General features: G+C 30.9%; 1 protein-coding gene and 1 pseudogene across 2 annotated transcripts; one reads left to right on the top strand and one right to left on the bottom strand.

Moving 5' to 3' along the window:
* Window positions 1-948: 948 nt before the first annotated feature.
* Window positions 949-1985, bottom strand: LOC114192372 (bZIP transcription factor 53 pseudogene; annotated as a pseudogene). The gene has a single exon (XR_014996486.1). The product of XR_014996486.1 is annotated as a bZIP transcription factor 53 pseudogene (transcript).
* A 7108-nt stretch (window positions 1986-9093) lies between these two features.
* LOC114191695 (vacuolar protein sorting-associated protein 51 homolog) lies at window positions 9094-23123 on the top strand. The gene is made up of 20 exons (XM_028081042.2): window positions 9094-9363; window positions 9479-9618; window positions 9697-9751; window positions 9850-9957; window positions 10117-10215; window positions 10324-10401; window positions 10769-10846; window positions 11106-11216; window positions 12892-12992; window positions 13080-13147; window positions 19487-19560; window positions 19683-19749; window positions 20056-20165; window positions 20304-20570; window positions 20677-20793; window positions 21617-21688; window positions 21781-21831; window positions 22128-22355; window positions 22442-22618; window positions 22795-23123. Exons 1-20 carry the CDS (start codon window positions 9196-9198, stop codon window positions 22912-22914), a joined length of 2289 nt encoding a protein of 762 aa, XP_027936843.2. The 5' UTR covers window positions 9094-9195; the 3' UTR covers window positions 22915-23123.
* The last annotated feature ends 4148 nt before the right edge of the window (window positions 23124-27271 follow it).

Raw genomic sequence — 27271 nt, 5'->3', positions numbered from 1 at the left:
CATTCTAGCATTTCAAAATATGAAATTGTGAACAAATATAATAGAAGTAGTAAATAATTATTAAAAAAAATTAAAAGAAAATTTAAAAAAAATTAAAAAAAATTGTAAAAAAATGTTGGTGAATTAAGTGGGCCAACCCACCTTCAACCCGTTTAACCTGTGGGTTAAGTGAGCCGGGTTAAGTTCAACCCACTTTTAGAAAAGTTAAATTTTTTTCAACCCAACCCGGCTCGAACCCGTGGTGAGCTGGGTTGGCTCACGGGTTAAAACCCATTTTGACATCTCTAGAAGGTGGTCACGTAAAATTTTTTTTTTCATATAACTTTTGTATTTGTATTTGTTTTAATAAAATATTTTGAATGTAGAAATTTGTACTCCTACCAAAATCGTGAATATATGGAAATAATAACAAGCGAAAAATAAAGGAGGCCGTTTTAAAACGAACAAAATATAGAGCCTAACAATAATGCTGAAGTTCTTTGCAACTGAAACAAACAAGAATCCGTCAAAAATGTCTGTCCTGCGTGATTAGTTTATGAATCTGAAACACGTTTATGAATCTGTTCGAAAACAATGAAACACGTTTACGTTTCATATTTGATATCTCGAAATCTACATTCTATTGACCATAGACTATGTGAAAAAAGACCATTTCATACTAAGCTGCTAATTTCATAAGGAGAGGAAAGGAGAAAATATTTTACTTACAAACATTCACATTATCATAGTTCATAAAAAAGTAAATATTAGAAACATTCTAATCAGATTATATTTGTAAGAATTATTAATTAATTATTAATGATTAATTTATAGTTTTGTTTAGTTAATATGAATAAATTTAAAAATGAAATAAAGAGCCCCATTTCAATATCGAGCCAAAGAAATCAGTGAGGGCCACAATGCTTAACGAATATGGGACAACCACAATCCATGGCGGATACTCTGTCCTAATACAACACATTCTCCAATTTGTAATTTCAATCACAATATCGATACAAGCAAATACATTCAGAACAGCGAACGCAAAACGAACGAGCCTATAATGTAACACACAAAAATTAAAACCCACACACACTATCACTCAAACACCACCATTCCCTTATTTTATTTGTCAACACCATCAATAATTAAACCTAACCACAGGAAAACCTAATTCAATTATGAAGCAAACAGTCCTTGAATTCCATGGAGGAACATGTCCGGCGACGCCATCATAGGGTGGGGGATCTGCCAAGGATTGAAGAGAGGGTCCGGAATTTGCGGGATCTCGACGGAGAGGTCGCCGACGTCTTCGGCGATCTCGAGAATTGAATTCAGAAACCGCAAACGATCGGCGAGCTCCATTGTCTGAGCTTTGAGGATGTCGTTGGCGGCGTCCATCTCAACGTAAGCTTCCTCCTTCGCCTTTATGTTCTGCGCCAGACGCACGTTCTCGCTTTGCAATCGGCTTGCTTCCTCAGTTAGGTTTTCCAGCTGCTTCTGCTTCCGCATCCGCGATCTCCTCGCCGATTCGCGGTTCGACTCCATCCGCTTCCTCTTCCTCTCGTCAACGGCCGGATCTCCTCCCTCCGACGATCCTGAACTCGCAGGACGTTGAATCGAAGCCATTGAAATCGAATTTGGTGGTTTTTGCCAAGTTTAGGGAAATTAGGGTTTTGTAGATCTAATTAATTGTCAGAAATCCGAAAAAAAAATTGGGGGGAAATGAAGAGGCTACGAGATTGAGAGGGAGTTCATGAGAAGACGTAGAACCAGTAGAGGAAGACGACGGAGAAGGAGTGGAGGAGACGGATTCGACGCATGGGGTTCGCCAGGGTCATAGAAATTCCGTAAACATTTGATTTCGAACAAGGTAGAACAGAAGAGTTTGATCGAAGATAGGATATGGATTAAGAAGACACAAAAGGGAGATTTGGTTTGGGGTGGGTAGAAGAATCTGGGGAAGGTGAAAAGGTTTATCCGAAGAAGGTTTCAATAGGTGTGAGAGTTTGGTTTTATAGAAAAATGTGGGGTTAGGTTGGGGTGGAAAACGTGCTAGGGTGCACTAGGGTAGGAATAATTAATTGGAAATTTTTATTCTTTGAGAGCTTAATGACAACGCGTCACAGCTGGCGCCAACGTGACGACAGAGAAAGAAACAGCTATTTTCCTCACGCATCCATAATAAGTATTTTCAACTCTTACCTTACTCTTTCTCTCTTATGTAATTGGAGTAATTGAAAAACATGACTTTAAACTAGGAAACGCACATTTCATTTAAATATTTGCTGTATCAAAACGATTTTCAATTCAATCCTGACAAGAGTTAATGGTAAGAAAATAAAAACAATAAATATTCCTATCTACTTACTTTTTTTCATAAATATTTTTATCTTAAAATATTATGTATAACTATTTTTTATAAATTAGTTATTTTATTAAATTGTAAGTTTTTTCATAGATATCATTATTTTTTAGTTTATTTTTTGTTGAAAAATTAGTAGTTATTGTCTAATTTTCTTGTTAATAATATGATAAGATTAATATTGTATTTCGTTGTTTTGTTTACTAGTTTTCATCAATTAAGAAATTTCGGTTGTTGTATTTAATATAAAATGATATAGTTATTAATGAAAATTAATAAATGATAGTATTATCTTTATTAGAGATAGGAGAATATTAGGAAAATGATTAAAGTATAATTAATAAGCACAAAGTTTATAATTTTTTCTAAAAAATTTTACCTTAATATTTATTAATGTAATTTTAATTTATTTAGAAAAAAAAATGTTTATAAGTACTATTCTAGGCGATTATGATTATCTCACAGGTAATTATATGTTTGTAAGAATATTTTTACATGTGAATTTTCTCAACCAAACCAATTTGAATAACAGAGACAAAAATTTATTTAATATTTTCGTGTTTCCACTGAGTAGTAGTTAGTGGTAGTGTGTTGTTGTTTTCTGTTTCTCAAATTGGATTATTTAAAAAATTTTACTTAAGTTTTCTTAAAAAAAATAATTCAATTAATTAAAAAATAAAATCAAATAAATTTGAAAATCAACTTTTATTATCTGCAAAAAAGATAAATTTTAAATTTTAGGAGAAGATATAATCGAAGAATACTTGATTTAAAAAATAGTTTCAATTTAAAATATATTTTTATTTTTGAAAATCCGTAGAAACATAATTTTATTAATTCAAATAAATTAGAAAATCAATTTTTATTATATGCAGAAATGATGAATTTTATGAGAAGATCTAGTCAAGAACACTTGATTATAAATTCAGTTTCAATTCAAAAGATATTTTTATTTGTAAAAAATTGTAGAAACATAATTTAATTATGTTTTAATCTTAATTGATTATGTGCTTGAAAAAATGATTTCCTTTTTAAAGAGATGTGACTTGGTTGATTATTCCTCTTATGCTTCTTCTTTATCCAGAGTGACTTGACACTCTAAATATTATATATCTTTATATTGAGTTTCCCTTAATATTGAATAGGGATGGCAATTAGGGTCTGGCCCGTCGGGTCGGCCCGCAGGCCCGCAGAAAAAATGAGGGACAGGTTAGGGTAGTGAGCCCGTAGGCCCGCATAGGCCCGACCCGAATAGACCGCGCAGGCCGACCCGCAAGCCCGCATAAAATTATAAAAAAAAAACTTGCATTTATTTATATTAATTACTTATTTTATGGACTCTTGCATTAACGTTTCAAATTCTTGTATAACTGGAAAAAACAAGTATTATGTAATTTTTAATGTGCTAAAATTTAAAGAATACATTGTGTATGTCGTAGTATGAATATGATGAAAATGTTGAATTATCAATTTATCATCTAATTCCCCAAAGTCTTTACTTAATTTTGTGAACTTCTAAAAGTTTCCAAATTTTTAAACATTGAAAGTTCTATCATAAAAATTAAAAAAATTAAAAAAATTTTGAAGAAAGATTAAAAAAAGGAAAAAAAGTGGGTCGGCCCATGGGCCCACGGGCTAAGCGGTATGCGGGGCGGGCTTAAACGGGCCGGCCCGAACCGCATTGCCACCCCTATTATTGAAGTATTTTTTACTTAAGTATCCATTAAAATCTTTAAATCTTTAACTTCAAAGGGCTAGTGGTGACATCTTTTTGTTAACATTTGGTATCATAGTCAAGGTCACAATCAATATTTACATGTAACATCAATTGTCCTGTAGACATAGACCAAATGAGCCGGATTACAATGGAATAGTGGCGCTTGAGCGTGTGTTACCTTCTTACATAAAAAAGAGTTAGCGTCCAGAATAAACGACTATAACTTTTATATTGTGGTAAGCGTTCGATTTTAACCATTCTCAATTTTTTTTCCAATGTACATGGATGTAAATTTCATACATCACTCTCGTAGTTATTTCTTCAAAATCACACTATTTTGTTTCATTTTCAAACTTATTTTTTAATCACAATTAGTGGAAAATTTATTCTTCAAATCACATTAGTTTGTTTTGCTTTTAACTTATTTTTAACATTTAAAATACCAACAAAATAACAATTTTATATCCAGTACAAAAATAGTTAAGAAAATTAACTACGTAAGCAAAAATTAACAGAAAATAATTTCGTATTTTAGAGACTAAAATTTATTTTTTATGCTATGAATTTGGGAAAATATAATACAAAGAATATATATTAAAAATGTATTATTAAAAAACTAGATACAAATTAAAAAATAGTTAAAAAATTATAATTTATAAATTTAAAATCTTAAAAAAGGTAATTAAAGACTGTTTATTAAATATATTTGTATTAATTAAACTAACTAATAAACTAATAGATAATTTATTAATGTTACATAATACATTCCTAATGTGAATAATGTAAATTTTGACATAAATGTGAGGAATGCCTGAAACATTTATCAATGGTCAAATAAAATTCTGTTATAGTGAGAGATAAGCACGAGATTCATTAAAACATCATTAATTTTTTAATTAAAGAAGAAAAAAATTACCAACGAAGGAAAAAATAATTGAAAAGGTTTTAAAAATTAAATTTATTGAAATAAAAAAAATGTTTGGTTAAAATGGAAATTTGATGTCTTGGAGGGAAGAAAACCAAAGTATGGTATTTACCACGTTTATAATTTCCTAAGATTTGTGTGAAAAAAGTCCAACACTTTTTTGAAAAATAAGAAAGAAACTTTTTTATGAGTTAAAAATAGTTCTTATATAAATTAAAATAAAAATTTACAAAATAATATGATTTTTTTTATAAATTAATTTTAAATTATAAAAAATAGTTTATCCTGTAGAAAAAATTATAAAGAAGTTTGTGATTAGGGATGTCAACGGGGCAGGTAGGGTACGGACCGTACCCTACCCGCTGGATAAATATTCACTCCATACCCGTATCTATATCTGTCGAGTATCCGTTCCGCCTATTTTTTTATATTCTCGGTTATCCACGGATACCCACGAGTATTTAGAAAAATATTTAAAATAAATAAATATTTAACCATAATTAGTATTTGGATCAACAAGTTCATTTTTTTCGATTGATTCATGAAAAACAATTTATATTGTATTTTATTTTTGAATGAAATATTAAAAAAATTACTAATTTCATCAATGTCCACATCTTGCAACATTGAATAAAGTTTCAGTCCAATTTTAATCTAGAAGCCTCAAAACATAAGAAGTTCATTAAAAACAATTTAACAATCACCTAATTAAAATATCTAAGTAAAAGTGTTAATTTCATTACCTTCCATGTTGGTCTATAACAAGTCTATGTAGAATAAGAATCCGACCACCATTACTGAATGAAAACTCATAATGTTTTTTACTAATATATATATATATATATATATATAAGTTTAACGGGTACGAGTATCCACGAGTACGGATACTATAATATCCGTGTTAACATACGAATATAAAAAATATTTATACCTATTTTTAATATTTATTTTTTACAATAATAAATTTTATCCACGGATACGGATTATGTTCACATCTCTATATGTGATGATACCGTAGGGAAAAATGTAAAATAAAATGTACTGGGATTCGTTAATCTTTCAAAGTGATAAATGTTTCTCTTGAATAACTCACCGACACCGAATTATTGAGAAGCTACATCGGACTTGGAGCTGAAATTAATTTGCTGGTAATGCCTCTTCCTCCCTCGTTAATTCCTCCTCCACCTTCATATTTCCTAAACTTCTATTTAAAATTATCTTCAACAACCTTCACGAACCTCTATTATGCATTATGCCCCTTTTCGGATTAGTTTTAAATGTTGTACAAATTTATGTTCGGGATGAACAGAGACGACAAATTGCTTATATTTGTGGGTATTTGTCCATAAAATTTGGTATAAATAGTAAGTGAGTATTTTAAAGGTATAGTGAATAATTTAATATTTGTTTATAAATATATGAGATGTAAATATTACTTAATTTATATTTTATTATGTTAAATTTAAGTAAAATTAAATTAAATTAATATTTTTATTAAGTTAAATTTTAAAATAAAATTTAGTTAATATTTAATTTAATTTACATTATATTTTATTAAAGTAAACATAAGTGTTACGTTGTAAATATTTTTGAAATATATATGATATTATATTAATATTTGATGATATTATAATCTCATAAAATTATTATACAAAATACATTTATATTTATTAAGAGTAGAATGAAATAAAAGGAAAAAATAACTACTGATGAATGAAAAAGAAAAAAAATATATATTAAAATAATTTTACTGAAAGCATGAAAAATAAATGTAATTTTTTTAAAAATAAATAAATAATTTATTATAAAGAATAATAATTATGAATAAAAAAATAATTTATTATAAATGGAAATAATTTAATTTAAATTTAATTTTAAAATTTTTATTTTTTTTAATATCTACCTACATTCATTGACTTCTGCAAGTCTTAAAAATTTTATGAGTATTTTTTAATTGGATATATGATAAATAATGATATAAATTTTCTTTTTCGAGTCAAATAACAAATAGAGAACATCTACATCTAATCTAACATGATGTTATCTTATAGGTAAAGATATATTGTGTAATAAAATTATTTGACATAGGTAAATTTTTCGTTTTATTCGAGAAGAATTTGAACACCTTAGTAAATGTTTATAAATATTTTAAATTTTTTAATTTAATTATGCAAAATAGTAGTTAGAGATTCTTTTTATTTACAAATAGTGAAAATATATGTGCATGCATGTTATGTTTTTTATGATAATAAAATATATAAAAAATTAATAATAATAATAATATTATTAAAATTAAATATAAATAATTTTTATAATTTTATTATAAATAATTTTTATTATTTTTTGTAAGTAAATTCTCAGTTAAAAAAAATACTAAGTTAAAAATGGTTAAATAAAAAAAATTAACTATAAAAAAAGTCACTTGAAGAATAAAATTAAAAAAAGTAATTATTTAATTTTTTTTAAAATATTTAAAAGATAAAAAAAAAATAGGGACACGAAAAAGAATCATTATATATACATTTTCAAAAGACAAAAATAATTTTTCAAATATCATGTAATATATAGTTAGAAAAACATAAGTTATGAATTGTCAAATTCAGAAAAAAAAAACTTATTTAGTATTATTTTGGATTTTTTTGATATAGAATTATATTTTTCAACATGTGGATTGTGAATTTTGTAAGATATTTTCAAATTGTTAAATTTATGGTTAAATATGTTTTTTGTCTCTGAAACTGTAAAATTTGGAATTAGTCTCTTCTCGAAACTTTTGACCAAATTTAGTCACTTCTCTTTAGAAATGCATATATTTAATTATTTTAACTAAATTTTGTTAAATTTATCTGATGTTTCAAGCTTATTTCATGATAGTATTGAATTATTTGCACTGTTTGAGACATTTTTACTTCAATACTAACTCAAATATTATCATAAAACACGTCTGAAACGTCAAATAAACTTAATAAAATTTGGTTAAAAAGACTCAACTCACGCATTTATAAAGTTTGAGGACTAAATTAGATCAATGTCTAAAAAAAAAACTAATTCCAATTTTCACTGGAAATTAAGGGATAAAAAACATATCTAACTTTTAAATTTATAATATACTATCACTTTTGGATTTGACACTTTGGAATACACTTTTACTTCACGGTTTCATAGTGCACACGATCTACCACTTCTTTTAGCATAGCAATTCTTACATGATGGGATTGAATAGAAGAGATTCATGGGACGAACACATAAAAATAGACTTACTGATTATCCTAATTTTAGGTTGTGTTGGAATTAGAGGTGAACTTGAGAAAATGAGAAAAATGAGATTAGAAAAAGAAAGAAAAGTTTTGACTACCAAAAAATTGTGAATAATTTATTTGATCAATGTGATAAATAAAAAAATATTTTATTTGTTGAAATAACAAAATTATAATTGTATCTTTATAGTTAAAGTTAATTAAAAACAATTTTTTAGTGAAAGAAAATAATTTTAATGAGGTCAATTAGACTCAGCTTGCTAAAATCACAGCAATGCATAGACTAACAAAAACATTTGTACCAATTGAAGTGAGAAATGAAAAGATTGAAATACATACAAAACTCCCAACCAAACAGCATTGGTGACAAATAGTTAGGGTATATAAATGATTTCATCAATGAGTGTAAAAGTTATAATGAAGAGAATTAGATCATACCTAAACTAATGACTATTGTAGTTCGGTTGCATAGACAAAGATAAAAATCTTATTGTGGTGATATCGCTCTTAGAACTTGATAGAATGGTGACTCATAGAGAGATACACAGACAATGCTATCATAAATTGAATAATCCAGAAAAAAATACACATCTAAGGTATTCCTAAAAGACAAAAATGCGAAATCACATGAATTGAAGGTCGAAACTCACAAGGCTTATTTGAACTTCTATTAAGATCCAACGGTGGTGTAGAAAGAAAAACCTAATTTCTTGGTCAATCTATCAGGATAAGAAAGCTGGGCCAGACTTGTCGCTGACATCGAGCTCCGGGTAGTCAGCCCAGGTCAACTAGACATGGGCCAAGGAGCAATGTAGGCCCGTTTTCCACTGAACTTCAACACGGTCATTCCCTTTCAACTTTCAACAAAGATCAAACTCGTTTCACAGATCGGAGGGAGAACGGAGTTGGTTCAACCGACACAGCGGAGGAAAACGAGAAGAGAAAGGGGAAAATGGGAACTGATGAAGCACCAATGGACGACAAGGCGAAGAGGATGAGAGATCTGCTATCGAGTTTCTACTCCCCAGACCCTTCCAACTCTGACACCACTTCCAAACACGCTTCCCTTGACGATATCAATTCCACTTCCTTCGATCCCGATCAGTACATGAATATCCTGGTAAAATTGTATCCCTCTTCTTCAATTAATCACTCTCATCGCGAAACACGAACTTGAACTAACTTGAATTTGAACTTTCACTCGATTTCATTGAATGGATGGATGCATTATGCAGGCGTACAAGTCCAATTTGGAAGGACTGCTTCAACGTCACGTTGAAGTGGCTGCTGAAATAAAGAATCTCGATACGGACTTGCAAATGCTGGTCTACGAGAATTACAACAAGTTCATTAGTGCCACAGACACTATAAAGAGGCATGTATGCATATAACCCTCCCTCTCTTGCTTTATCGTGTCAAAATTGTCTGCATCTAATGCTTGCTTTTTGAACAGGATGAAGAGTAACATTTCAGGGATGGAGACAAACATGGAACAGCTTCTTGAGAAGGTAACCGTAGCGTACCAACTTTGTTGAAAGTATTAGAATCAAAATAGTGATTGGAAGAAAAGGAGTTTGATTGTAGTTCACATTTTTCTCCAATGCAGATCATGTCTGTGCAGTCAAGAAGTGACAGTGTCAACAGTTCTCTATTTGACAAAAGGGAGCATATTGAGAAAGTGCATCGGACTTGTAATCTTCTTCGTAAAGTTCAGGTATTACTTATCAAAGCAAGCGTACCTAATTCTTTATTCTGGTGGCTTTGGATTACTGAAATATTCATGTTCCATATATCAGTTAGTGATGTGAGTTGTGAGCGTTTTTTGTGGAAGTGGAATATGACTGACATGCTTTTCACCTTTGCCGAAGGGTAGTTCATATATGATCTACCCGATAGACTAGGTAAGTGCATCAAGTCAGAAGCATACGCAGATGCCGTCAGGTTCTATACTGGAGCAATGCCAATTTTTAAGGTTGTGCCTGGCTTATATAGTTTCTGATTCAATCCCTTTATTATTTTTACATACAACATGTTAATCCAGGTCTCAAATGAAATATCTCGTTTTCCCCTTCTTTATTAGGCATATGGAGATTCATCATTCCGGGATTGTAAGCAAGCTTCTGAAGAAGCAATGGCTATCATAGTAAAAAACTTACAGGTATAGTTCTTTCATCTATGTCAGACTGTTCGGAGATGAATCATAAAGTAAAATGCAAGTTGACACTGAGTTTCTTTATCTATTCCTTTTTTGGCAATAATGGAAAATAAATTGCGGCTTGTTTAATTGGTAAGTTGTAAAATCAACAATTGATGGATAGCTAGATGCTATCTTTTGTAGTTACTGAATTCATCATAGTAAACTTGGATAGGATTAGCTTACCCAATGCACCATTCTAATCTGATCTTCCAAACACGGTAAAATTTAAAATGTTCAATTGGTCACTATTAACATTAACATACATATATAGTCTCTTGTTTTTATTGGAAGCTTGTTATCATGATTTGACATTTTTCTCTCTAACCAGGGGAAACTGTTTTCAGATTCTGAATCAATACAAGTGAGAGCAGATGCAGCAGTGCTTCTTAAGCAGTTGGATTTTCCGGTTTGTTCACTTTTTATAAACAGAAAAATTTCTTTTTGCATGCTAGTTAAGATTTGATGGGATATTATCAGCTAGTAAATATTTTCTGAATTTTATTGTTGAAGAACTGCCTCATGATGATTTTTTTTTGGCGTTGTATGAAGAGCTTTGAGCAACCACCATATTCTCTTTCCCTACCTTTTAGAGAGAAATAGCATCATATTTTTTTGTGTGTTATTAATAAATGTTGCATGATGCTAGGTTTTCAATTTATTGGCAGGTGGATAATTTAAAGACGAAGTTATTTGAAAAGTTAGAACAATCTATTACAGATATTCGACTTAACCCTATAGAAATGAACAATGCATCCAGGGACTATTCTGCTCACGAGGTAACTAGTGCCAAAGCATTATCCTTTTGTATATTGTCTTTCTCTCGTACCCAATGATATCTCATATTACTAATTCACTATCATATATTTGGCTACTTAAGATGTTGACGACAAAACAACATTGAGGTTATGTGTGTATCCTAGAGCACCAATTTAAGCAAGATATTCTTCACCAAAAAAATTAAGCTAGTTATAGATTAGGTATTAAAAAGAAAAAGATATAGATGTAGATGTTTTTGTGAGGCTATGATCATGAATATGATACATGTATGGGATACGAAGCGTATCTAATATGGTGATATGTTTATTTTGAAAATAACAAGATATTATACATGAAAGATATATTTAGCAATGTATACAAATTCTTAAAACAGAATGAATATATAATTGCAATTGTGCTGATTCATAAAATCACATTTCTTGGGCATTGTCAAAATAAAAAAAAATATTATAAATTATTGTCATAATAAAAGTATAACCACTCCATAGATTACACACTTCATCCATAAGTATCGGTTTAGTATCCTGAAGTGTTGAATATGAATATGTGGCAGAGATTGAAGTTGTTAGAATGAGTATTAAAATCTGGGTAGGAAGTAGTTGTGTTGGGAACTACTTCCTGATGTACCTATGAGTTGCACCAAGTTTTGTACCTAGGAGTCTAGTGCAGTCTTTTGATCATTCATCTTCTCATTGTATTGGATTTCTATCATTACAAATAGAAGATCATAAGAAGGGTCTTTTAAGCCCTCTAGAATATATTTTTCTCTCTTTTTTAATCTTAAGTTTCCATGCATCAGTTAGGCAATGTACATGTTGGGATTTTTCTTGGGGATACATTGGGGAGATTCATCATTAATGAGTCATGAGTCACCATATAAGAGATCATGACACCACCTACCCAAAACTTTAAGGCTTTGTGTTTGAGTTTTTTTTTCTTTCTTATGTTACTCAACATTTTCATTTTTACTCGATGTAAAATTTTAAATTCATACTTGAATTCCTAACAATCTTTCCTTTAAGTGTGTGTTGAGTTCTACCATAGGTTTTTTACTATAATGGAACATGCTTGTATCTATCAACTACCTCAACACATTTTCCCTCACCCTAACTATGTTGTGTTTTACTATAACGAGACGTACTTACCTTCCTCTAAGCCATTTTCTAAGACAAACCATACTTTAATACTATTGTTGGGATTTTTTTAGGGGGATACACGGGGAGATTCATCACTAATGAGCCATCAATTAACTATATAAGAGATCATAACACCACCTCCAACCCAAGACCTTAAAGCTTTGTTTTTATGGGTCTTTATTTCTGATATATTACGTAACTTTCTCATTGCCATTTAATGTGAGATTTTTAACTCATACTTGAAATTCGTAAAATTTTACTTATGCAAGTAGCTCTACAATTGTTGATGTTCATTTGCTGGACAAGAATGTTAAGGAGTTGGTTGATAATAGGAAATAAAGAAGTAATGATTACATGGATGGTCATGTCAAATAATCTGTGAAATATGTGATATGTTATTACTTTTCCAATCCAATTCCATATTTTCCCTTTCTATTCAGCCTATTTTACCTCCGTTTGTATGTATGTTTTTTTCTTTTACCTGATGTTATAAGATTGATGAATTAGGATCTATCATTGTTCCCATTTCTTAATGTAGGCAGCTGTTCATGAATTTGTGGAGGCAGTTCGTGCTTTTAGAGTTATATTTCCTGATTCCGATGAACAATTGGTTAAACTTGCTGAAGACTTAGTTACCAAGTTTGTATCATTATTTTTCCTCAAGAAACATTTTTATTCACATTTGATTAAATTTATATAATATGCACACTTTTTAATATATGTTAGGAACTTTGTATTTGCTGAGGAATATGTAAAGACACGGATTTGCTCGGATGATCTACTTGGTGTTCTTCGTAAGTAGTTGGCCTTTGCTAGTACTTCCGCATTTTTTGTGTTTTGTTTGTGTGTGTTCATAGCTTTTTGGAAAAGTACTTGATTTCTAAAGCTATATGTCTTTCTACTTTCTGTACAGCATTAAATGAGTCAGTGGCATTCGTCCCATGCCTGTTATATGATATTTACTTTTAATACAAAATGTAGCATTTTTTTTATCCAATTTCATTATTTATATGCCTGGATATTTTTAAATTACATGGAATTGTTCTCCCTCTGAGCAATGCAGTTGTATTTCTCAAAGACACAAGGTGTGTTTAGTAGGCTTATTTACTGCTTATCGATATGACTACATAAACACTTAATGGTAGTACTTCTAAAAATAGCGTTTGATATGTTCTTACTAGTTTTCAGCTTATTTTGATATGCTTTCAAGGATGACTTATGGAAATAATTCTAGAAACAACTTATACAAAAATGCTTACATAATAAGTGTTAGAATAATTAAATTTATGTATAGTCATTAAGTCTAAGTAGGGAGTAGTGTGTTAGACAAGCTATCAGCTGTACCTAGTTTTGCACCTAGGTGTCTACTGTAGTCCTTTAATCTTCCATGTATTCTTGTATCACTTCTCATTACAAGTAGAAGATTATGAGAGGGTCTTTGAAGCCCTCCAAAATATATTTTTTCTCAATTTTTAATCTTAAGTTGGTATCAAAGCAGTTTGATCTTGCTCTGCTTGTCTCTGTCATTTCCAACACTTTCTTCGTCGCTGCTCAACGTCTGTCACCGCTGTCCTCAACTAGCCACCGTCGCCGACCACCATTGTTTTTGCTGATGACCACTGGATCTAGAGCGCCTCTCCGAGCAACAACCAACCCCACCGACACTAGAAGCTAGTTCTCCTCCATGTGCCGCCATGTGCTCAACGTAAGTCCGTCGGCCGTCGCCAATCTCGCTGGACCTTGTGTCTCTGTTTTGGCCTTCAAAGATTCGTTCCAACGTGGTTCGAAGTCATCCTTCTGAAGAAGTAGGGGCAACGACATGCTGAGAAACCTTATTTGCTTGCGAGATGTAGTTGAGCAGAACGTAACCCTAATTGCAGGGCTGAATACGTTCTCTTTTCTGTTTATTAAGTGGGTTAAAAGCCCAACTAATGTTTTATTGAAAATTGGTTCAAACCCAATCAATGTTATTGATATCGGATAACAGAAAATATTGAATACCCTAGAAATCCTTTATAAAGTTATGGCGGAAACCATAACAGGTTATGGCGGAAATATTAGAATTAAAAGAAATATAATATATGAATATAGATAATTAAAAAAAATTATATTTTGTCTAGAAGAATGTGAAAGGCAACGCCTGTCGGTGAGCGGTGGAGACCGGCGGTGACTGGTGGCTACCGGCGATGAGCGGCGGCGACCAACACCAAGCAGCAAGGCCAACCCAAGAAAAATAAGAAGATAGACTTGGGAAAGGTTAGTGGGGGTATTACGTTAAAAGAAATGTTTATTGGGCCTGGCCCAATTTTTAATAAAACATTAGTTGGGCTTTTAACTCACTTAATACACAGAAAAGAGAACATATTTAGCGCTACAATTAGGGTTACATTTTGCTCAGCTGCATCTCGCAAGCAAGGTTTCTCAGCATGTCGCTGCCCCTACTTCTTCATGATGTGCCGGCTTTTTCGCCATAGCCGTTCCGCACCCGCCACTCGTTATGAAAATAGTGGCTGCCATGGGCCGCCATATGAAAACCCGCATCACCACCGCATTCGTTTGGCGGCAGGCTGAAAAACCGCCACTGTTTTCCACCATAACACTGCCATAATGGAGTTTTAATAACACTAGGCCCAATAAACATTTCTTTTAACCTAATACCCCAACTAATCCTTCTCAATTATGCCTTCTTCTTTTTCTTGGACTGGCCTTGCTGCTTGGTGCTGGTTGCCACCGCTCATCGCTGGTAGCCACCGTCCATTGCTGGTCGTCGTCGGTATCCGCCGCTCACTGGCAGTGGTTGCCTTTCAAATTCTTCTAGACAAAATATAAATTCTTTTAATTATCTATATTTATATGTTATATTTCTTTTAATTCTAATATTTCTGCCATAACTCGTTATGGTTTTCGCCATAACTTTATAAAGGATTTTTAGGGTATCCAATATTTTCCGTTTTCTGATATCAATAACACTGATATCCTTGTTGTTTTCGCATCTGCTCGCTGGTTTTTTGTTTCCTTGGTCAGAAATGGCTATTGGAATTGCTATTTCACTCTGGAAGCCCCTCCATTACTTTCAAAAAGCTAAATGGAAAAAATTATCTTTCTTGACCTGCACCCGTTTAAATGTGGTTCCTAGGCCAAGGTCATCGTGCCCACCTTGAGCAAGATGGAAGTCATGTACCCCTTGAAAAGGGTGAACAGTGGTAACAAGTTGATTTCTGATTGTGTGCTCTATTGTGGCAGTATGTAGAACCAAGAATTCTGATGTCCCTTAGAGCTTTCAAAATATGTCACTCCCTTTGGAAGAAAGCTCAACATTTATGCCAATGATATCCAATGTCTCTATGATTCTGCGAATAAGCTTGAATCTCTCAAAATGACTAACCATGATATGGTATCCTTCATGACTGAAGCCCAATTTGCAGTGGAAAAACTAAAGATGTTGGAAATCGAATCTTTGAAGGAAATCAAGAAGAAACTTGACAAATATTATATGGTGATGACTGGGCCAAGTTGTTGGACTTGAGTTGTAGATACTCTTGATACTTGTCCTCAGTGAACTTGGATTCAACAGTTTCAGCCTTAGAGACATTGGTTGTTTTGGCAGGAAATCCATGGCGGGAATAGCAGTTTTCTTGGGTGTGACTATTCTTTTACAGTAGGTGCATTGAAGACGCCCTTGACCGCCACGTCCTCCACCTCGGGTGACAACTATGACAAATGGTTCCACTAATTCCTGGGTTTCCTTAGTTTAAGTCATCGACACGCGAAGAAGGCGTGTGATCAAGCAATCCATAGAAGGGATCTCATTACATGTCAGAAGTTGATCTTTGACATGATGATAGTTCGAACACACGACACGAAGGATCATCACCATATAATATTCGTCAAGCTTCTTCTTGATTTCCTCTAAGGATTCGACTTCCAAGAACATCTTGAGTTCTTTCTCGGTAGCTTGGGCTTCATTCATGAAGGAGATCATATCGTGGTCAATCATTTTTAGAGGTGCGAGTTTGTTCGCATAATCATAAAGACGTTGAATGTCGTTGGCATCCAACGTCTTGAGTTCCAAGAACATCTTGAGTTCTTTCACGGTGGCTTGGGCTTTATTCATGAAGGAGATCATATCATGGTCAATCGTTTTGAGAGATGCGAGTTTGTTCGCAGAATCATAAAGACATTGATGTTGTTGGCATAGATGGTTTGAGCTCTTTTCCAAAATGAGTGACATGTCTTGAAGGCCCGAAGAGGCATCAAAAGTCTTAGCTCCACGGATTGCCACAATAGGACACATAGTTGGAAATCTGCTTGTTTTCACTGTTCAACTTTTTCTTCATGCACATGACTTCTATCTTTCTCAAGATGGTTATGATGTCTTTGGCCAAGGAACCACATTTCAATGGCAGCGCACCAAGATAGGTAATTTTGTTCATTTAGCTTCTCAGAAGTAATGGAAGGACTTCCAGAAAACAAAATAGCACTTACAATGATCATTTTGGATTAGGGAGACAAAGTACAGTAAGCAAACGTGAAAAACAAGAGAAACCCTAAACCCTAGGGTGATTTCCACAAGGGAGGCTACGGGACCTCACCCAAACAAGATTCTAAGGGGCTGAACAGAGAAAGGAAGCTCTGGTGATCCCTGCGGTGGTGGCGCGACGAAGTTCCGATGGAGGGAAGGTGGCACGTGAGGGATACACGCCTAGATGCAGTAGACTGTGAAGTGGCACATGGTGGCAAATTAGCCTTCACATCGGCAAGGTTGGCTGTCTCTCGAAGAGGCAATCCAAATCCGGTGGTCGCCGGACGAAACTGCAACGACATACTGGCAGAAAATAGTGGTTGACAATGTTGGATAGTTAAAAACAGCAGTGAGTAGCTTTAGATAGTGACGAACCAAGCTGGACAGCCGCAGACAACTAAGGGTGGTGGACAAGACGAGACAAAAACCAAAGCAAGATCGTCCAGGTATGATACCAACTTAAGATTAAAACTAAAAATATATGATTAGAGGGCTTAAAGGACCCCTCTTACTTTTTTTTATTTATAATGAAAGTCTGATACAAAGATACATAGAAGACTAAGAGACTGCACTAGGACCCTAGGTGTAGAACTAGATACAATTGTAGGAGGTTTCTCACACTCTACACCCTATACTTAGGGTTAATGATAATACATAGACGTAACAAAACAATTTCCTCCAAAGATTCGACTTCCAAGAACATTTTTAGTTCTTCAATTTTAGATTGAGCTTCAGTCATGAATGATACTATATCATAGTTAGTCATTTTGAGAGATGCAAGCTTGTTTGTAGAATCATAGAGATGTTGCATATGATTGACATAAATGTTTTGAGCTTTCTTCCAAAAGGAGTGACATGTTTTAAAAGCTCTAAGGGATATCAGAAGTCTTGGTTCAATAGACGGCCACAATAGAGCACACAACTAGAAATCAACTTGTTTCCACCGTTCAACTTTTTCACGGGGCACATTGCTTCCATCTTGCTCAAGGTGATCATGATGACCTTGACCGACCTTGACCAATAAACCTCAATTCCACATATGCAAACCAAGAGAGGAAATTTTTTCCATTTAATTTCTCAAAAGTAATGGAAGAACTTCCGGGGAATTACATCTAGGTACGACTATAGGTATAGCTGATAGATGTTTCCAACACTCTACCCTTTATAATGATAGTACATAGATGTAGTTATTCTAACATTTCTAATCATGTCTTTTAGATGATATATTGGGACCATAAAGAGAAACTCATCATTATCTCCATTTGTATTTGGCTATATATTCATCTCATAGATTGTGTTATGTATGATAAATTAAAGGTTCCTACTTATGTATTTTGAGTATTTAATCCATTGGAACCACTATAATACTAATCAGTAATATGGATATGTTTTTGCGAAATATTTTCAAGATGCTGATGAGTGCATTCACCTTAATACATCTTGGCAAAGAGCTATACCAAAGAGAAAAGCTAAATTCCATTTGCCCTGTTTAATATAATGGGAAGCACTTGATTCTGTTTTCCCCATTTACCCTTGTGCAAATTTTCAGTAATTTGTGTGTCCGAACCTTTTCTTTTTCTCTTAAACTTGTCAATATTTTGTATTTATATTATTTTATCCGTTTCCGTTTAAGTGTCATTTCTGTGTTTTTTTGTTGGGGAGGGAGTGGAAAAGGAAAGAAAGAAGGAGAAAGAGAGTGGGAAAGGGGAGATAGATGAATAACAAGTTTGTTGTTAAGTTTATTGATGTAACAAAAGAAAAAAATTAAATTAATTGAAAATATAATAAATTACCAAAACAACAGTAGTTAAAATTCATTTAAAATAAACGTAAATTAAAATTAAAAAATAATTAGTTATAAAATAATTATTTTACGAAATTGGAAATAATATAAAAATTATTTTAAAATTATTTAAATTATTAATTCTAATTATACTATCTATTTTCTACCTATCAATTTAAAAAATTAGAGTATAATAAAACTAATTTATAATTTAATTGATTAAATTTATCTTTTTATAAAATTAATTACTGAATATTATATATTATTTTATATAATGTTATTATTTAAATTGTTTTACTTATTATTATAATATTATTCATTTTAATTATTTATTAGATTATAATAAAACGTACCTAAGCATAATTATTATGTTCGAATTTTTCAACTTTCGCCTTAAATTTTCGGGGAAAGCTAAGTATGAAATTTTGTTTAGTTTTCCATTTTTTAAGGTTTTGTTTTCAAGTTTTCTTCACTTTTCTTCATTCCCTATGTTTGTGTAGTTAAAAAATAAACGTATGGTTAAGATTGTTTTGGAGAAATCAAGAAATGTTTTAAATTTTCTCTATCTTAATAAAAATTTATAAGATTTCTTATTTTACGCTTTTTCATTTCTATGCCCCAACAAATGCATATACGTAACGTAATCTAATACAAGATTGGATGAAGAGTAAATGTATAAATGAGAAAAGAGTAATTAGTATTGTATTGAAATTTGAAGAAGAAAGCTAAATAAAAAACAAAAATCTTTCAAAATTTCGATAGTTAAAAGGAAATAAAGGGAATAATTGTTAAACCAGTTTCAAAACTTCTTTAAATTTGTAATTACAGGAGTTATCTGGAATGATGTGCTCCTAATAGATGAAGTCTTGCAGGAAGCGGCTCTCTCAAACCATTCTCTTGAGGTTATCCATTTATCTTTTTTTGTTCACCTAAGTTGTAGCTATTCAATTCTTTCCTTTCACATATTTTTATAATATAATCATTACCAAGTTAATTTGAATCGACTAACCCAAAATATTTCCAGGCTGCAAAGGTTGTTCTCATGTCATTTGTTAGAAGTGCATTTTCTCATCTTCTGCAAGACATCTCAGGTTAGTTCTTTGACTTGTAATCAGAATGTTTCTGATATTAGGTTTCAGCTTAAAGTTTAAAATACTTTCCGTACCTTGTAGGAGAATCAAGAAATTAAAAATCTTAGTTTGATGATTGCACCAATGTGACAGATTTTTTTTTTTTTTTTTTACAATGATCAGAAGCATAGAATGCTTTGAATTATGCTGTTGCTGATTCTCACTTGTCAAAATAGCTCTATTATATATTCACATGGTTTTTGCTACTGGAAAAATTTTAGAAAGTTGTCTTCCTAACTGTGCACTGAGATAGCATCTGTTTTGTAGGCTCCCTCTTACAAATCCTGAAAAAGGATGGTGCAGAACAGTGCTCTCTTGATGTTGTTCTTGATGCAAGTACAAAAGCAGTTCTTCAAGGAAGCTTGAATGTCTTGTTGGTAAGCACGTTTTTATCCTTAGATTCTTCTAACCAAGTTTATATGCAATTATGTATGCATCATACATGTGTTGCCATTGAGATTTTCTCCTATTTCCGTTTTATGTCATTTCATTTACATTTAATCACTCTCGTTCAGGATTTCCGCAAAATTTTAGATGAAAACTCCGGGATCGTAGTTAGATTAAGAGAGTTAATTATTGATTGGGTTCAAGAAGGACTTCAGGACTTTTTTAGGAAACTGGAGGATCAGTTCCTTCTATTTTCAGGTAGAAGTAACTCATCTATTCAAGCACACGGTTTGGCAGAGGGTGCTCAAGGGGATAAAGCTTTTGCTGGCCTTGTCCTTGTACTGGCCCAGTTGTCTTCTTTCATTGAACAAACTGTCATCCCAAAAGTCACCGAGGCAAGGGTTCACTTTATAGACTTATATTCCATTCTTGGAATTTCACTGTGTTACTTTTTGTTTCAGATCCTCTGGGTATACCTAAAGTTTTCCTTGTAATCTTCAGGAAATAGCTTCTTCCTTTTCTGGGGGTAGCATTAGAGGTCATGAATCTGGACCTGCATTTGTTCCTGGAGAAATATGTCGAAAATTTCGGTCAGCTGGTGAAAAGTTCCTGCACTTGGTACGTTTTTAAGTTCATATTTTGCTTTTAATGGAGTTGCAATTCATATGACGCTTTTTGTCCTTGTCTGTATGTCACTCATTCTTATTCATATATTCCCTAGGTAAGGCATAAAGCATTTTTATGTTTTCCAGCTTGATTTTAATACCATAGAATATTTATGTTTCCATGGAAAAGATGAGTTTCAATTTGATTGACCATTTAAGCCTGTAGACAGTGCCTGTTTGCATGTGAAATACAATACCATTCAAAACCTGGAAATGATGCAGTTGTTACATTATGTATTGTGAGCTTTCTCTCAAGAACTGATTAGTTTAGCTGCCTGTTCATTTTTTACACTGTCAGTTAATTTTATCTGGAACGATGTATTAAGTTTTTCGGGAATGTTGACAACTGAGTTTTGAGCAGTTCTTATTAACTTCTTCTGTGGCTTTTGTTGCTTTTTTCTTGGCTTTTACTTGACTGGTAGAGGACTTTGTAATCCTATCATATGTACGTATGGTGCATTTGATTGTAAAATGGTCATGTTTTCTACAATGTTTGGTTGTCCTTTGAATTTATTAAGGATGGATAGCTCTTATGGCTTTGCTTTGATGTTCTGGGATCGTTTCTTTTGAGGGGCTGTTGCCTGATTTATAAGCGAACTAGCAACCTTTACTTCACTTTCTTTGTTTCGTAGTACACTTTCTTGAGTGCTCTGGTTTTGGTGGATATTTAATCTCCAGTTATCTGTACCTGATCCGTTACAAGTCCTCTAATTTTTTATTATCTAAAAATATTTCAAATTGAACAGTGTTTCCCTATATGTTTTTTTTTTTTTCAGTACGTAAATATGAGAACTCAGAGTGTATCATTTCTCCTGAAGAAGAGGTTTACCACCCCTAATTGGGTTAAGGTCAGTCTGTTATATCCGTTTTTTTCACAAGACTGGTGATTGGTTGTCTTTAAAGAGCTTGAATCTGAAATTTTTTTCTTTTCTTTACACAGCATAAAGAGCCAAGAGAAGTTCATATGTTTGTTGATCTGTTTCTTCAAGAGGTTGGTATATCTATATATTATCAACCGCACTTTTCTGTGTCTTTTAAGTTTGCATTGAATGGTTTAAGCATCGCAATTGAATACTAGTCATAATAAATTTTGCTTATGTGGAATATAATGAATGTGATGAAAATGATCTGTAATTAATTGAAGCAACAACAATAAAAAAATCTTATTCCATTCGGTGAGGTTTACTTTGTGGATTGCACAACACTGTTCGCTTTGGTTAAAGATCAAATTTTAATGGAAGCAAACTGGAGGAAATTTTAATTTCCTTTATTTTCATTTTATTCCAGCTTGAAGCTATAGTTAAGGAAGTGAAGCAGATATTGCCTCAAGGTAGACGTAAGCACCGCAGGACTGATAGTAATGGAAGTAGTGCTTCCTCAAGGAGCAACCCATTACGGGAAGAGAAACTGGGTAGGTCAAACACTCAAAGGGCAAGGAGCCAGCTTTTGGAAACGCATCTGGCAAAGTTGTTTAAGCAGAAAGTTGAAATTTTTACCAAAGTAGAATATACACAGGTATTTTATGATTATTATATTGGAGATTTAAATGTTAATAGTTGATTGGGAGGGAACCTTGATATCATTTTCCTTATGGACCGCAGGAGTCTGTAGTTACAACTTTAGTTAAATTGTGCCTTAAAAGTTTACAAGAATTTGCCCGACTCCAGACTTTTAACCGAAGTGGATTCCAGCAAATTCAAGTGGATATCCAATTCCTAAGGATCCCATTAAGGGATATAGTTGAAGATGAAGCTGCAATCGACTTCTTGCTAGATGAGGTAGGAAAAATCCTCTTAAACATAGTTTTCCATGGTGATGTCACGCAGTTTTCTTATGAAAATTACCTTTAGGTCTACAGTTTCTTTTGCCCCCTGTTCTGAACTAGCTTCTTTTAATTCCTAATATCTTATGCATCTCTTGTGCTTATTTTGATTTTTGTATCTTTTGGGCGTAGGTGATTGTTGCTACCGCAGAACGGTGTCTAGATCCGGTTCCATTGGAGCCTCCCATATTGGACAAACTTATACGAGCAAAGTTGGCTAAAACCGAGCAGCAAAATACAGTTTCTTCGTAAACATTTTTGTGGAAGCATTGGATATATATATATATATGTAATGTTTTTGCTTCTGTGTTTGTCATCTCGTAGAATTTGTGGTTTGGTTTTGGCCGTTGAAAAGTTACTTTCTGTTCACTTTGTAAATCTATTGTAACATATGTTATATTGCCATGTTATTTTTGTGAGCATTGAAAAATAAGGAAGTTATATTCATTCATGAGTCGAAATGTGATATTTTACATGGATGGATCCAGAAACCAATTAAACCGGGGTCGGTTTTTCCCCACTTTATGATATTTTAAATATAATCTTAAACAAAATTCTTTACTAAATACTGACGTTCACAAATACAATTACTAATTTTAAACATAAAATTATATTTTTTGAACGTATAAAAATAAGAACACATAACAGCAATATTACTAAAGATTTCTATTACAAACAATAAAATTTTCTATATATCTAGAAGGATGCACGAACTTGATTTGTTTACTCTATCTTTAAATACACCAAATCTTTTGAGAGAAGTGTAATTTGTTTATTTTAAGATGGTCATAATTCAGAAAAGAATTAAGTTTATGAGTAACCATTATCTTTAGTTCATGATCAATTATTATAAATAGATAATCGATTAATTTTAAAATATAATTGATTATTTGAAAATTTTCCTGAATATTGTTTGTATAAATAATAAATTATCGTTTTGAACAATTGTTCTTAGTAGATTTCATATCTTAATAAAAACAATATAATTGTTATCATAAATAATAATCAATTAACCTTGTTTCTCAATTATATATTTATAGGAATTTCTCACAAAATTTAAACAAAAACTTTTTTCGTAAATACATATTTGGTAAAAGGGTCAGTTATTCAAGATTCTCTCTAGTTTTAAGGACATCATTTTAGTTTTTTTAAATGATGTAGTGTTCTTGAAAGAAGTTCTATCTACAAGCTCTTTATGAAAAAATTTCTTTTTACATTCACTTATATATTCAGAGATCAGTGACATTTAAGTGATATCTTTTCTAATTCATTTTGCTCATTAGTTGATTTGGTTTCTACACGTATTTCAGTGCATTAGTGTAGTAGATTGCTATACTACTTAGTATTGTTTTTTTAATAGGTTAATAATAAACCTCATGATAAGTTAATAGAAAAATGTATGTTTATGTTGAATTCCAAAAACGATGGAATAATTCATGATTGGATTGAACTCGACATTCAGGCATAACCAAATTAATCTATATTTTTTTTTTTTCATTATGTCTATCATTTATTTCTCTTTTTGTTAATATTTACTCTTCTTGACACTTAAAAAACTATGGCTAAGTAATGATTAAGTACATTTTATCCTTCTTTTTAGGGTCAGTTGTTAATTATATGAATAGTATTGTGTTAAGTGATTACCTCATACTAAAACATGTCATTAATAAAGTTTTATTTTTATTTTTAATTTATTAAAATATGATTAGAGAATCAAAATAGATTTTTTTTACTCTCTTGTACATTTTGTTCCTTTCATTTTAGGTTAAATATTCCGTTGGTCATAGCTTTTGTACCAAAATTTCATAAGTCTTCAGATTTTTTTTTGTCTCAATTAAGTCTATATTTTTTAAAATGTATAACAATTAGGTCAATTACGATAATATGGTACTAATGGTATATATCACATGTCAGCTTATCGGGTTTTTAATTTTTATTTATTTAAAAAAAAAAATTTATTTTAAAAAATTATTTTTGTCACGTGTCATGTCAGTATTGTGCTATGTGTCAAGTCAATATAGTGAAACGTGTCAAGTTATTTTCTCAATATCAATTTGTCCATATATTTGTTATTTTGATTCAATTTCAGTCTCATTTTTTTTAAATATTTCAATTTCATCCCCTCCAAATTAATACCAAATTTAAACTTTTATATAAATATGATAATGATATTTTTATTAACATTGATATTTTTATTAAATATTTTAACAATATTAAGTTTATTTAAATTTATATTTTACATTAAACTTTATTTATATTTAGTTTTAAAATTTTAAACATATTTATTTTAACTTGTTATGAAATTGTTTTAAAATTTTACATTTGAATTTCTAAAATTATTATTTTTAAACCAACTCTAACTTTTTTATAGAAATTATTGATATATAATATTATAGAACTATTTGAAATACAAATTTATCGATCTATATTTATATTTTAAATTTTAAAATAAAGTTTAAGGTAAAATATAAATTTAAATAAATTTAATTTTGTTAAAAATATGTAATATAAATATCACTTTTAATAAAAATATCATTATAACATTATAAAATTTATATAAAAATGAAGTTTAGTCTCAATTTGGAGGGAATGAAATTATTTTTTTTTAAAAAAAAATTGGAATTAAAATGAAATCAAAATAACAAATATATAGATCAAATTGAGATTGAGACAATGATTTGACACGTGTCATCCTACTAACTTGACATTTGACACGATACTAACATGATACGTGGCAATTTTTTTTTAAATTAAAAATATTAAAAAAATAAATAAAAATAAATAAAAATGAGAAGCTAATACGTGACATATAGTTAATGCTGATAATACTATCATGAAATGAACCTAATTGTTACATATTTTCAAAAAAATATGGGACTAAAAAGAATTTGGAGACCTATTTAAAATCTTGGTAAAAAATATGATCAATAAAACTTTTTAACTTTCGTTTAGCCAGAAATAGAAGGTGGTAGAGGAGGAGAAAGAAGAACCTATTATTGAATATAAGCTTTATTGTTTTTCGACTCGTTATTAAGATTTTGAAATTAATTTAGTTTCGGGAACACGAGTTTTAGGGTTCCATCTATTGATGTAGGTAGTAAGGTTTTGATTGTTCCTTTGGTAAGGATTATTGGGTGGGCGATAGTTAGGGTTTGGAAATTGGGATTTTGAAGGGTCATTATTAAGGATTTTAATTGCTCCAGAAATGGAGTAAGACCATTCTATCAACACATTTGACGATTCAAATTTTTTAAAGGATAATGATACTTTAACTCAGGACTCACTTTTAACCTACCATTCACATTACATCACTACAAAAAGTTAAGATAAATGATTTAAGGGTGATGAGAGTGATGGATTAAAAGTAAGTAAAAAATAGTAGGTTAAAATATCATTTTCCTTTTTTAAAATACAACTTATCATATAATTCTTATATTGAAGACAGTAAATCAAATTCATTTTTTTTTTCAACTTACATATCTATATAGTTCAAAATGATTGACATCACAATTAATTATGAAAAAGAAAAGTTTGAAAAAATTGAAACGAAAAAAAAATTCTGATAAAAAAAAATTGCTGAGTAAACTAAGTTTGATATAGACGTTTATGACATTTCAGTCTTAATTTTGTAGCTGTAGAGAAAAACAAGGAAAGAATTCTCTAAATTGTTGGAGAAGTAAAAGAATTTGATTTTAGAAAAATTGAGCATTTACAAAAGAAAATGAAGAATGTAATGCATAGTTTTTTTTTTATAACCTTATAAATTACTTTAATTACAGTATTTGTTATTCTAACGTTAAACCATTATTTCAATGCAATCCTTACAAACAACCTTAATGTGACATCTGAGAGACAGGTACCTAGATTTAATAAAGTGAGTGTGGGACCAGCTACTATGTTTTCAAAATTTAAAACACAAATTATTTTATTTAAAAATATGAAATTAATATTTATATAAATCTTAATTTTAACTCACTAAAATAAAAGTTTAAATATTTATTTCGTTCTACTTTTTATTGAGTTATTAAATTTAGTCTTAATTATTTTTTAATATATTTTTAGTTTTTGTTAATTTCATTCAATTTGTCTCGTCGATTTGTATTTTTCTTTTATTCTTTTTTATTTTTAATTTTAAAAAATGTTGACGTGTATTAAAGAAGATCAACGACACAAAATTAATATTTTATATTCAAATTTATATCTTCATTATTTTTATTTAATTTAGTTTTATATTTTTTAAAAGTAAAATAATTATTTTTAAATTAAGACTAAATTTTACTTTTATATAAATAATATATTTATATTTTAATTTAAACTTATAATTAATTTAAAATTACAACAAAAATAAAAAAAAATGCAAAATAATTCTGTAGATTTAAAATTCTACTTTTTATAATAAGGATAATGATGATGTCATATAGTTTAATCAATTTATTCTGAAAAAAATGGGACTGTTTCGTAATAATATTTTTTAAAGTAATTATTATTGTAAATAAATCAAAACAAACAACACGTAAGGGTACATTTGTCATTTAAAGGAAACGATTCGAGAGCATAATACCCCGAATTCTCAAAATCTCGTTAACTTCCCAAGACTCGAGATTTTGTT

The sequence above is a fragment of the Vigna unguiculata genome, chromosome 7 (genome assembly GCF_037176805.1).
Source record: "Vigna unguiculata cultivar grain cowpea cultivar isolate G323 ecotype 2 chromosome 7, ASM3717680v1, whole genome shotgun sequence".
Taxonomy (NCBI): domain Eukaryota; kingdom Viridiplantae; phylum Streptophyta; class Magnoliopsida; order Fabales; family Fabaceae; genus Vigna; species Vigna unguiculata.
Note: the sequence above shows the minus strand (reverse complement) of the source record. Positions and strands in the feature narration are given on the sequence as shown.

Coding starts and splice junctions, on each gene's coding strand:
- LOC114191695 (XM_028081042.2), top strand. CDS start 9,196: ATGGGAACTGATGAAGCACCAATGGACGACAAGGCGAAGAGGATGAGA. Junction 10,216..10,323: donor GAGCAATGCCAATTTTTAAG/GTTGTGCCTGGC, acceptor CTTCTTTATTAG/GCATATGGAGATTCATCATT. Junction 13,148..19,486: donor TGATCTACTTGGTGTTCTTC/GTAAGTAGTTGG, acceptor TTGTAATTACAG/GAGTTATCTGGAATGATGTG.